General features: G+C 40.3%; 1 protein-coding gene across 1 annotated transcript in view; it reads left to right on the top strand.

The window, feature by feature from the left end:
• LOC134748772 (probable phospholipid-transporting ATPase IM) overlaps positions 1 to 13,329 on the top strand; it is a 62,175-nt gene that overhangs the window by 38,801 nt on the left and 10,045 nt on the right. Inside the window, exons 11-23 of the mRNA XM_063683551.1 lie at positions 1,577 to 1,756; positions 2,647 to 2,757; positions 3,089 to 3,262; positions 3,692 to 3,863; positions 4,432 to 4,536; positions 4,715 to 4,867; positions 5,241 to 5,397; positions 6,773 to 6,868; positions 8,255 to 8,419; positions 9,462 to 9,613; positions 10,272 to 10,495; positions 11,363 to 11,588; positions 12,341 to 12,444. Of these exons, the coding sequence (XP_063539621.1) occupies positions 1,577 to 1,756; positions 2,647 to 2,757; positions 3,089 to 3,262; positions 3,692 to 3,863; positions 4,432 to 4,536; positions 4,715 to 4,867; positions 5,241 to 5,397; positions 6,773 to 6,868; positions 8,255 to 8,419; positions 9,462 to 9,613; positions 10,272 to 10,495; positions 11,363 to 11,588; positions 12,341 to 12,444 (2,019 nt within the window). The remainder of the gene's footprint in view (positions 1 to 1,576; positions 1,757 to 2,646; positions 2,758 to 3,088; positions 3,263 to 3,691; positions 3,864 to 4,431; positions 4,537 to 4,714; positions 4,868 to 5,240; positions 5,398 to 6,772; positions 6,869 to 8,254; positions 8,420 to 9,461; positions 9,614 to 10,271; positions 10,496 to 11,362; positions 11,589 to 12,340; positions 12,445 to 13,329) is intronic.

Raw genomic sequence — 13,329 nt, 5'->3', positions numbered from 1 at the left:
TGATCCTGCTTTAAAAGATATGCCGTCAGATAATGTATCGGTAATATTGTGATCAGTTATTTGTTTTACTTTCGATATTTAATTTATTTTCGATTGAATCAGTGAAAGAGTCGATACACGTGACTATATACAAAAACATATCCGTAAACGTATTTCACATGCTCAAATACTCAAAAGAAATTCTAAATTAAAAATATTTATGAATTTCGTTACAATTTACCACCAACCACCAACATTTATGTCTGTTTGACCCTATGGTTGACTGGTAGAGAATGCCTTTTGGCATTAAGTCCGCCCGTTGTACATTTTTCTTTGTTTGTGCAATAAAGTTTAAATAAATAAATATTTATGCAACGATCGTATTGGATATTTGAGCAAAAATCCTAATGGATGCAATGATCCTATTGGATCCACAGCACACCTGGAAGTAGTTCGACGCTCTTTTATATCTTTACTGGAATGGTTATAGGCTAACACATCTATTCCTTGGTGTTCCTTGAATTTCTCTTTCGATAACATCTTCGTTATCATCACTAACTTTGAAAATCACAACAAAATCCTTACAACACGTAAACTATTCGAGGGCTAGTATCTTCCACAAACTGAATAAACTTAACCCACCTTACTGTACCTGTTGGTGAATGTGTAAATAACGTTTTTGTTTGTGTTGCATGCGCTTTGCATTTTGTTGTTCTCGTAGAAAGCTTCTCTAATGTTTAATCTGTGTTTGTTTGATATAATCGCGCCGAATATCTAGTTCCGCCTGAAGTTGGTTCACGCAGGTGTAGGTACTGCTTATATGTTACTAGTGCGCGTTGAATCGTGCTTATACTCAGAGAGGACTAGATGACTAGCGCGATCTGTAAAGTCTGCTTCACACCCATTATGTCGGGCCCCGGAACTGGCGCCCGTGTCTGAAGTTTCATATCGGGGATTATTGCAACGAAGCTCGCTCCGCGACGCCGAGGTGATGGGTAAACAAATTTGCTCTAAACGTCCCCGAGATCGATGGTTCGACTTTATTACTTTTGTCGTAAAATCAATCTTCCTCTATGTTTAAGTTAAAGTAAACGATGGATTGATTGTAAATGCATTCACATGCATAACATTAAATCGGTGGCGGGGACGCAAGTCTATCGAACGATCGTATCAGAGGTTGGCAAATAGTTGGATATGTTACGATGTGTACCTATCTATTAATTTTGTTTTGGAGTAGTTTAGTTCCCCTCACAGTTTACATGGTTGTCCCCTTTATTCATATTTAATTTATTATATTCTATCAAAAAATAATTTAAATTTAATAATGTATTTTCGAAATCCACATATTTGACTTGTTAAAAAAAGATACGATCGTGACACACCTTCCTTTGGATCGCATTACGGATTCAGCTTATAAAAAAAAGTGCGGTCGATCGTACTTTACTTGTTCCCGTTGTTTTTGTATACACATTTCTGCTAAAATGTTTCTGCTATAGATTTTTTCAAACAAACCGACAAGTAAAAATGAATCACCTGCACAATCAGCTACTGACGTAGTCACGCTAAGCAAGTTTAGCAAGAACATCACTTCCCACAGAGCACGCAGCCGCTGGACTTCTCGTTCAACCCCGAGCACGAGGCGGACTTCAAGTTCTTCGACGAGTCGCTGCTGCTGGCCGTGCAGCGCGGCGACCAGCACGTGCACGACTTCTTCCGGCTCCTTGCGCTGTGCCACACCGTCATGCCGGACCAGAAGAACGGTCGGCTCGAGTATCAGGTACTAGCCCTGCCTGTAACTTTGTCGGGGTAGAAGATAACCCACTTCTGGAGTTTCATACTGATGCGCATCAGCACCGCGCCCCATTCGGGTGTGAGCGAAACAATACTGCAACTGCACCTATATATCGATGTGCGGATCTGCATCGAATTTGAAGACCACCTTAGTACCGTACTTTCTAAACTTCTGTTAACTTTGCGTCCTCTTAGGGGATGAATATGCCATATTTTACCTGAATTATGGGATCAGTGAGGATGAAATGGTCAGCACTAGACTTTTATCGCGGACAGATTTGTGACCTTTCCAAAAGACTCCTCACTTCTTAACTCTTTCGACGCAATAAATGTTAAAGTCGTCGGGACTCTAGGGCTTTATTACCTTATTCATCTTTTACCCTAGGTATAGAACCTGCCATTGAGATGCATTAAAGTGTGAAGAAAAACTACGCAGTTCACATTCTTTTCTGCTCCATTATCGAGTTCGTTTTTAGGGTTCCGTATTTAGTATTAAAATCAGCCTTCCTTACCAAAACTTTAGATCAAAAATTATTCATTCGATTTTTTTTGATAATCATGAAATATTAAAAAAGCGGCCAAGTGCGAGTCGGACTCGCGCACGAAGGGTTCCGTACCATTACGGAAAAAAACAGCAAAAAAAATCACGTTTGTTGTATGGGAGCCCCATATATTTATATTATTCTGTTTTTAGTATTTGTTGTTATGGCGGCAACAGAAATACATCATCTGTGAAAATTGCAACTGTCTAGCTATCACGGTTCAAGAGATACAGCCTGGTGACAGACAGACAGACAGACGGACAGCGGAGTCTTAGTAATAGGGTCCCGTTTTTACCCTTTGGGTACGGAACCCTAAAAAGCGCTTTGTTTCCAGGCGCAATCACCAGACGAGTCGGCGCTGGTGTCCGCCGCTAGGAATTTCGGTTTCGTGTTTAGAGAACGCGCGCCTAATAGTATTACTATAGAAGTTATGGGTAAGACAGAGGTGAGCACATTTTATTTTATATACCATAGTATCGAATTTATGTTGTGTTACTGAGAGTTAATTTGGTCTCAATGATTTAAAAAATTCTTAGCTCAGTTAATTAGGTACCTAATTAACTAAATGTATTCAAACTATACGTAATTTATGTAATGAATTTGACATTTCGGTAAATTGCCTGGCTATGGTTATTTAAGTTTGATATTATTGTCAAGGTCATTCAAATATCTATAACTGGTAGTTTAGTATAATTAAAGTTACAAGCATACTAATTTAATGTAATTGAAGGTCCGTCCTACTTTAATTCAAAACTAATCAATATTTTTTGTTTCAGGTGTATGAATTGTTGTGTATATTAGATTTTAATAATGTTAGGAAAAGAATGTCCGTGATATTGAGGAAGGATGGTGAAATTAGGTTATATACAAAAGGTGCTGATAACGTAATATATGAAAGGTTAAAAGGAAACCAAGACGGAGTGAAGTCGAGAACGCAGGAGCATTTAAATGTAAGTCCACTTCTATTTTAATTTGTGCTAAATCATATTCATTGCGTGTTATTGTTAATAGAAGAAAATGAATACAGGCAGCGAGTGTACCCTCGATAGATATAGTTGAAGTACTGCTAAATATCATAATCATTTATTTGCACATAAAAAGGGTTTTACATAGATATTATAAAAGATACATGGTCTAGCCTAATCATTCAGATTATTCAGGGAAATTTATTTAGATTAATCATTTCTGATTGTTACTATCATTGTTAATAACAATCAGAAATATATTTTCATCGTAAAAAAAAAATCTGCCGCAATGCAGTTGGACCAGTTGGTAAACTGCCGTTTACAATGCCGCAATGATTTTGTTTAATGCAACATTTATATTTAAATAATGTTTTTAGTAAGACCCACCATTAACAGATCCTGTAACACTTGTAGAAATTCGCGGGCGAGGGTCTACGCACGCTGGCGTTAGCGTGGCGGCCGCTAGACGAGCGCGGCTTCGCGGAGTGGAAGCGGCGGCACCACACGGCCGCGCTAGCCTTACACGACCGGGACGAGCAGCTCGACGCCATCTACGAGGAGATCGAGACCGACCTGCTGCTGCTGGGTACGTGTTGACAGACCTCTACAACAGTTCTACTAACTAAGTGCCAGTTGCACCATCCGCACTTGACAGACTGATCAACGTCTCCCGGCGCGCCGCGGCAGTCTACTATGAAACTTTCCATACAATAAAATTTAGCGAACTCTTTAACGATGACAAACAGTTTGGTGCAACCGACCCTAAGTCGCCGGCGAGGGTACGGACGTTGGCACTAGCGTGGCGGCTGCTAGGCGAGCGGCGATTCACGGAGTGGAAACGACGGCACCACACCGCCGCGCTCCTCTTACACGACCGGCACGAGCAGCTCGACGCCATCTTAGAGGAGACCGACCTGCTACTGCTGGCTACGTGTTGACAGACCTCTGTAATAATTGTACAGTTGCGCAGGCGAGGGTCCTCTAACACTCGTGCAAGTGTAGTGAGAAGATCTACGGTTTAGACGCGAACAACATATAAACGATAACAAAAAGTTTTACCTACTTTAAAAGTCAAACTTGGGTAATCATTTATAGACAGTCACTTATTGAATTGCTGAATTTCGCATTAATGTTTCATGTTCTGTTGTCCTCAGGTGTTACAGCAATTGAAGACAAATTACAAGATGGAGTACCTGAAACGATAGCAAATCTTAGCATGGCGGGAATCAAAATATGGGTGCTCACTGGAGACAAACAAGGTACGAAAAATACCTAATCAATAAAGTCGACATTGTTTTATATTCCATAATTTACTGTCAACACAACGCTTCTTTGTCTATTCGAATAGCTGACACGCACCCGTCTGTTCCAGTTTATTTTTAACCTCTATTGTGCATTGTGGCTGAACTTTAAATAAGGATAGAAGTGTTTTAACAGAGACGGCGATAAACATCGGCTACTCGTGCCAGCTCCTGACGGACGACATGGCGGAGGTGTTCGTGATCGACGGCGTCGCGCACGACGACGTGGAGCGGCAGCTCGCCAAGTGCCGCGACTCCATCCGCGTCGTCAACACCTTCCTGCCGCCCGGTGAGAATATCTTCCTCTTTGGTTTTGCGTTAAGCCTAAGCTGCGTCAACATTGTGATGGACTAGCGCACCAATTCTATAGAACTTGACTGAAGCTCTACCGCAATGGACGCCGGCAACCTGACTCCGAGGCCTAACAGGAAGAAGTTTAGTGTACTGTAAGAATACAGAAAAAAAATTGAGCTTTTTCAGAACAGAGACGTATCGGCCACCGCAGCCGTATTTAAACATTGTTTGGCTTGTGTGTAGATTTAAACCTTAAGATTATGTTATCTGACTGACCTTCCGATCCAAGGCAGGTGGATGAACATATGATAAATGTGTTCTATACGGTAAATAAATGAATGAAAGCTAACAGTTATGTTTGTTGACAGGCACAAGTGGTGGTACCCCGGGCGGGACGGCGGCGGGCGCGCTGAACGGGCTGGGCCGCGGTGGTGGGGGTGGGGGTGGGGGTGGGGGGGGCGCCTCGCCCGGGCGCGCCGCCGGCGTCAAGCTCAACGCGCCCGCCGTCTCCGTCGTCACATTTAGGTGGGAACATAACATGCATGAGCACAGGTAGAGAGAACAAGAGCTACACTTATCACTGCTACCGCGTCATGTCGCCCGCCAGCCGCCACCCTTCCCTCCCGACCTACCGCCGGATGGATACGCAAAAAATTACACAGTGCCTACATTAATACCTACCGGCAAAGATCCATTCACATCTACAGATTTTTTTAATTTCGACTGTCGAATCCGATTTGAAATGTTTTTACGAATCCATTCATCGATGTTGTGTTAGTGATCATTGTGAGTTAATAACCTGTGCATTTTGTAGATCAGTTGACTGCATCGCTTTATTATATACCCTATAACCTAAATCACGTTATGTGTCTATGTTTAGCTAAAATTATATGTATGCAAAAAGTTAAAAACTAAAGTAACTTCTGCAAAATAGTCACCAGACGAATATTTTTTCCTTGGATGCTACTGTAATATGAAGGCAATAATAAATAATGTTCTGAACTGAAGAACGATTACCATGATTAATTATTTATCAAGGAAGTTTTTAGTTTCAGACCTGTTATCTTTGGAACTCGAGTACAACGCTATTGCCAATGTACAAAAAATATGGACAAGATCATGGAACGTCTTCAAATATTGTATACTTATAAAATAAGGAACGGCCTGCTTGTATTTATATATTTGTTACAATTTAAAGCTTCGTATCACTTATATCATGGCAGTATTGTGTAATTCATTTATGCCTGTCAATTATATTACTTATCTTAAGAGTCCCCGGCAAGCTCGGCCGAATTGCACTTTCCCATACAAACGGAGTTCCGCTCTCATTCTAAAATTACGTGTAGGATTGTAATGAAACTTTGCACATACAATGACATGAGATATATCTAGGTCTGAAATTAGTTTATATCGCTCCAGTTTATAAAACAAACGAAATAGATCAAAAACAAGTTTTGTATGAAAAACTTAAATTCGCTGTATTTTTTTAACTATGGTATCTGAAGCTATATAAACGAATGACAGAAATAGATATACCTTATCCTATTACAAAGTTTCAGAGCAATCTAGCTAGTCGTTTTAAAATGAGAGCGGAACTACGTTTGTATGGAGAACCGAGCTTGCCGGAGACCCTTAAACGAACAAATCGAAGTATTATTTTGTAAAAAGTAAACCCGCAATATAATGAATGCCGTGAGGTATATAATTATTAGATTTGAAAATGAAATAGTGATGAATATTATGCGATGGACTTTCAACTGACATTACTAATGATGTTTCCAGCACTATCCTACTAAACCTTCTTCAGCCATGTGACATGCAGCACCTTTCTGTAACACCTCCACGCCTGGATGACCGCTCCAAAACAAACGAATTACATGTTTATTTGCTTTGTACTTAGAGCTTCAAACCCCGTGGCAGAAAACGTTTCGTTTGAGTTAGAGCGTTGGTCAAGCGGAGACACGGTCCAGTCTGTCCTATTTGCCCCATACTCCCAGTAAGAGTGCTCTTTTTCTCTGTAACCTGTACGGCATTTCTATTTAACCTACACAAACCTCTAGAAGCTAATAACACAATTAATATTGAACCTTAACACGCTGTTTTTAGAACCATAGTCGAGCATCACGCGAAGTCCAGTGGTAGCGCATCTGTGTATCATGTATTCGTGCGTTGGCTTGTTATTTTATTTTTATTTACCGTTACGCTGTGATATTGATGGCTGCTACCATTGGCGCTTCAGTAAATTGGTGCAGTATTTGTTGTCATTATTAGCTAGACTAGTTTTTGAAGTATTGTGTACAAAATTTCGTCAAAATACATCATCTATAATTATTGTCGTCTCAGTAGCGTACTGCCTTAAAACAGTTGGACCTATAATTTTATTAGACATTTTATTAAGACACGCAAGTTATGCGAATGTTGGTCTCTATGGCAGTTCATTTTTATGGAGTAACCAAGTGAGTGTTGGGAGTTTATCACAGAAATGTAACATTGAGGTAATAACAATAATACGGTAAAAACATATTTCTTAAATTATTTTTTTAATTAAACCCACCCAAAAGAGACTTGAAGGAACTGTCATAGGAACCATCATTCGAAGCAACAGATATAGAATATCAGTAATATAATATCTATATACTTCCATGTACAGTCAAGTGTAAAAATATGAGTGCATACAACTTACTCAAAAATATGTCCCATAGTTCTTAATTCGCTGACATAAGAGCTATGGGACATATTTTTGAGTATGATGAGTGCACCCATATTTTTATACTTGACTGTATATTGAATAGAGACGAACTGACAGAATATCTGAAAATGTTTTTACCCAAAATTGTTGTACTGTAAATTTATCGACGCCCTCGTGCGACAGATACATTTTAATTTACATACTGTTTCGTTTAGACATTATGCTATGTCACTTATGACGTATGTAATTAAAAAAGTTTCATAATTATTGCCAGACTTGCCTCGCTGAAGTAGTCCGGAAATCAGACCCTCGCAAGTCACGACGTATCCACTGTAGATATTCGGTATCGACCACAAAACTAATCTAAAATCTTCCATAGAGCGAGTAACCCTTCTTAAGTATTCAGTTTGTCAATAAATGAAGGAACGCTAGAACAATACAGCCTAAAAGTAAAATTTCACATTAGAACTTGACGTAATAGAATGGACATTTTTTTAACATTAAAAAATTTAATATTACTTATTGCCAAATTTTTGGCAAGATGGAGAATGCTGTCGATTCTAAGTGGATTGAGCCCAAGTGTGTCCAGATTTGAAAGAATCAGGTTTTCAATATTTATTTTAGAAAACGCCCAGTTACTAGATTCCCTTGCCCTGTGTCGTACGCTGTGTGTTGTAAAGTATGCCGTTACAGCAACGAGTACGCGGCGGGCGGCGCGGGGGCGGGGCCGGGGGCGGGGGCGGGGGGGCCCGCGTCGGCCGACTCGCACGAGCACGGCAACGACGACACCAACGGCTTCGCCATCGTCATCAACGGACACTCTTTAGTTCACTGCCTTCACCCCAAGCTCGAGGAGAAGTAAGTTAAGCGAATTACTACGTTCGAGGTTCGCGTTGATGGCGCGTTTTAGCTCCGTTTGTACCCTGTTTTCGCGTGCTTTCCAGGGTTTAATTTCTTAAACGATTGTAACTTAATCGGATTGTAACTTGCAATACAAACTATTAGTAAGTATCATGTAATTCATGTACATTACAAGCATGAGTACCTTCGCAGTTTTACTAAAAAGATTTTTTGCAATAACTCAAAAACGACTGGACCGATCATGTTCGCTATAGTTTTCATTGAAAGTATATGGCTTATATTTCACGATTTTTTTCATATTTTTTGGACCCATGATTCAAAAGTTAGAGGGGAGGACACAATTTTTTTTTTCTTTCGGAGCGATTATTTCCGAAAATATTAACTTTATCAAAAAATGGTTTTTGAGACCCTTATTCGTTTTGATAGACCTATCCAACGATACCCCACACTATTGGGTCAAAGAAAAAAACCGGACAAATGCGAGTCGGACTCGCCCACCGAGGGTTCCGTACTTTTTAGTATTTGTTGTTATAGCGGCAACAGAAATACATCATCTGTGAAAATTTCAACTGCCTAGCTATCACGGTTGATGAGATACAGCCTGGTGACAGACAGACGGACAGACGGACAGAGAAGTCTTTGTAGGGTCCCGTTTTTACCCTTTGGGTACGGAACTCTAAAAATAAATAAAAATAAATCTTTTTTTAATACTTTTTATATTTCTAGCACTAACGATCACGGAGCAAAGCCTCGGACAGACAAACCGACAGACATGGCGAAACTAAGGGTTTCTAGGTGACTACGAAACCCTAAAAAAGGACTCCGGCTTGTTTTACAAGTTACAACCACTAGAAAAGGAGACTAGCGCGCCAGTCGCAAGCCATTTGCGAACTGCTCGCTATTCGCATGCGTTTCGTGGTATGATGAACAGCGAGCGATACACGAATGGCGCACTAGCGGCTCTTTTGCCAGCGCAATAATCATTTTAACTAAGTAAGAAGAGTTTATGTTGTAAATCAAATTGTTTTTTGTGGTACAGGTTTCTAGAGGTGGTGCTGCACTGCCGCTCAGTGATCTGCTGCCGCGTGACGCCGCTGCAGAAGGCCATGGTGGTGGAGCTGATCAAGAAGGCGCGCCGCGCCGTCACGCTCGCCATCGGCGACGGCGCCAACGACGTGTCCATGATCAAAGGTGCGTGACTCTACCTTATACACCTTAGTTACTAGGTGGGGCATACAAGCCGACTACTAGGTCACCACACCTTGGCGCTCCCTACAGATTATCGAAACTACAAGATAAAGTTTGTAAAGCCACTCGTGGTCACCACACATAGGGGCTTCCGTACTTTCGTATGAGAACGCAAGCGCTCATTTCAGTTGCGTGTACGTTTATGATATTCAAGTAAACTACAATTATCAACAAAAATATGAAGTAGGGGTAAAAGTGCGCTCTTGGTGTGTCTTAGACGAGGCTAGTTCAAATAGCATAGTAATTAGTGAAGACAAAATGAAAAACAAAATACATGGCTTTAAATCATGAATCTAGTAAAACTGGATCGGTCATGAGGGGCGGGGAAAATGACCGAACAGGATAGTCTTGTGTATCTTCAAGCAGGAGTAGCAGAGAAAGCGCTGTTATTGTTTGTCCTTGTCACAGTCTCACAATTTTTTTAATTCCGCACCGTAAATTTAGTATGGGTTATGGTGGGCTACAAATCTTCTCTACCAATCATATTGTCGCATTGCGTATGTTTTGTCCCTCACGGGCACACGCGTATAGCTGATTTATGTAATGCTAGGTCTATGCTTTAATTTGAAGACGCCGGTCTAACAATGATGTAATGTTTCAGCGGCGCACATCGGCGTGGGCATCTCCGGCCAGGAGGGCATGCAGGCCGTGCTGGCGGCCGACTACTCCATCGCACAGTTCCGCTTCTTACAGCGGCTGCTGCTAGTGCACGGCCGCTGGTCCTACTACCGCATGTGCAAGTTCCTGCGCTACTTCTTCTACAAGAACTTCGCCTTCACCGTGTGCCACTTCTGGTTCGCGTTCTTCTGTGGGTTCAGCGCGCAGGTTAGTTGACTTAGCTCTAAATCCGTTATCGTGTAAACATCTGTACGAGTATTAACAACTATGGTTCAACGACTAAAGCATGGGCTAGCGCGAGCCATCTGCGCAAGTAACGCTTGCGCTCTGTGTTACTGCACAAGTAGCCCATGCAAGTAACTTGCACGATGGACAAACACACGCGAGTACCCGATGCGCAATCTACAAGGGTGTCACAATAACCCTTTGTTAACCAGATAAAAAATACACGATATTAAAGACTCATCACCTCTAGAAAGTCCAAAAAAATCTGAATAAGAAAAAATACAAGAAGATGATGTTATAAGGTGGTAATTTTTGAAAATCATCTGCTTAAAACATGGTCAGTACAAAGGTATTACAACCAGGGATCGAATACCAGTATATTTTTCATACAAATTAACCAAATTAAATATTCAATTTCGGTATCTCGGTTGTTTATGTATATTTTTCCATTTCATTTAGGTGATCTGATAACTCTTGTCCTTACCTAAATACCATACTACAATATCAAAGAAATATTTCGAATGCTACGTGATATTTTGATTTTAAGTTATACCGGTAACGATCCCTGATTACAACAGAGGTATTGAGTTTCACATGCTTTGTCAATAAAGACATGCAAATAAAAATACTTATTCTAGTCTAACTAAACTATTATAACGAAACCATAATCAATTCATTATTAACAATTTAACATTACACTTACTTACAATTACACTTTAATTATAATATCTGAGTGTGTCCTATAAAGGGCTTTACGGTTACTAACACGGGCTAACTCTAACCCCCTAAGGGTCCGCTCTTTATACAACGTTACAATACATCGTTAGTAACCGAAGTACTAATTTACAGACGGTATTCGACGAGATGTTCATCTCAGTGTACAACCTGTTCTACACGTCGCTGCCCGTGCTCGCGCTGGGCGTGTTCGAGCAGGACGTGTCGGACGCGACGTCGCTGCAGTTCCCCAAGCTGTACGTGCCCGGACACACCTCCCAGCTGTTCAACAAGACAGAGTTCATCAAGTCCACGCTGCACGGCTGCTTCACCTCGCTCGTGCTGTTTCTCATCCCCTATGGTAGGAGTCGAGAAAGGCTATTAAACTTCAAACAACTATGTTTATTCTAAAAGTTGGACATATCGGAGAGTAAGTGTTTTCACATTGTCCGATCCGATATCGGATGTAGGATCCTACAACAAGCGTTATGCTTACACACATACGCACACAAACAAATATTAGCGGTCCGATAGCTGACGGGGGGCTCCGATATGGCTGAATTGATCGTAAGCGCCTTTCCGATATCGGATGTCGGAAGGCGCCTATGACAAAAACAGCTGCAGGAGAGTGCCATTGGCATTTAGTCCGCTTCTTTTGCGTTATTTATCGTTTCTTAGTAATAATGATTTATTAAATGCATAAATAAATACAGAGAAACACATATATCTTACATTTTACTTGCTTCCGACATCCGATATCGGATCGGACAATGTGAAAACGCTCTACGGGAGAGACAATTAAAACCAAGGCCAGATTAAGCCTGATGAAAATGAAAATCACGTGTGGTATTGTGATACAGATTATAGTCCGGTTTTATTAAGATTAGAATTTTTGTAACCTCAAAAGTAGTGGTAATTCACTTTTTCTTCTAAAATGCTAGCAAGTGTTCCTATGATACCTAATATTGCGGTATAATAACATGTAAACGACACTATAATTCAGTGCACCACACTACTTTTGAGGTTATAAAATTTCTAATCTGTAAAATAATGGGGTATATAGGTAGAATGTTTTTTCCATTACATATTTCTAATAGTGGTTTGCCGCCGCAGGTACTTACAAGGATGGACTGGCGCCCGACGGCAAGATCCTCTCCGACCACATGCTGTTGGGAAGCGTCGTAGCGACGATACTGATCATAGACAACACTACGCAGGTGAGAAGGTGTACCCATACCATATAGGCTATTTGACTAATTTTTGAAAATGGTTTTAATTTATTGTTTATGACTTAATAATTACACTACATTGATATTTCCGTGAAATTTCCTGTATTAAATATAAAAAAACAATGTTAAAGTTTATTTATTTTGAACGCGCCTTAAACGCTGTTTTTGCAAAGGGGCTAATCACGTGACACGTGTGACGTCACGCGCAAGTAAACTCAGTCAATGACCTTAGTTAATCTTATGGTTTATGTGCATTGAATTCATTATTTCACTGTAAAATGGTATATAAATGGTGTATAGTGCCGCAATGTTTAAGTACGCCTATAAAAAATCCAGACAAATCGTTTGTTTTCATTTCAACGAATCCCAAAAAAAGAAAAATGTGTAAAACTAGCGCGAAGAGACCCAAAGAGCATTTTAGCGCATATAAATGTTTTTATGTGTGAAGACCACTTCGATGTAAGTAATATTTAACTGTAAATAAATATGGTAATTAAAGCAGCGGATTTTGTTATTTAACGAAACAAGATCTAGGTATTTAATGTATTACTACATAACCTCATAACATAGCTCTTTCAGCATTAGTAGGTAGTTAGTAGCATACTTTTTCTTTCAAACTAAAGTGCAGTATGGAGATATTATTCTCGTCATCGTATTCTATATATATATATCGTCGTCGTATTCGTATCATCGAAATCGAAATGTTTTTACATTTCTATGTTCCGCAGCATAGTAATCCGGATTATCTTTGAAGAAAAGTGTAACCATTGATGCGTCTGTCTGGTAGGTTGCGCTATCAGCTTTCACATATTTCGGCTCCATTTTGAGATTCTTATGAATATTGTGCTACTAGATATACGGATAAATAGGAAT

This window comes from Cydia strobilella, chromosome 17, assembly GCF_947568885.1.
Source record: "Cydia strobilella chromosome 17, ilCydStro3.1, whole genome shotgun sequence".
Lineage (NCBI taxonomy): Eukaryota > Metazoa > Arthropoda > Insecta > Lepidoptera > Tortricidae > Cydia > Cydia strobilella.
The sequence above is the reverse complement of the archived record's forward strand: the minus strand, read 5'-3'. Positions and strand labels throughout refer to the sequence as shown.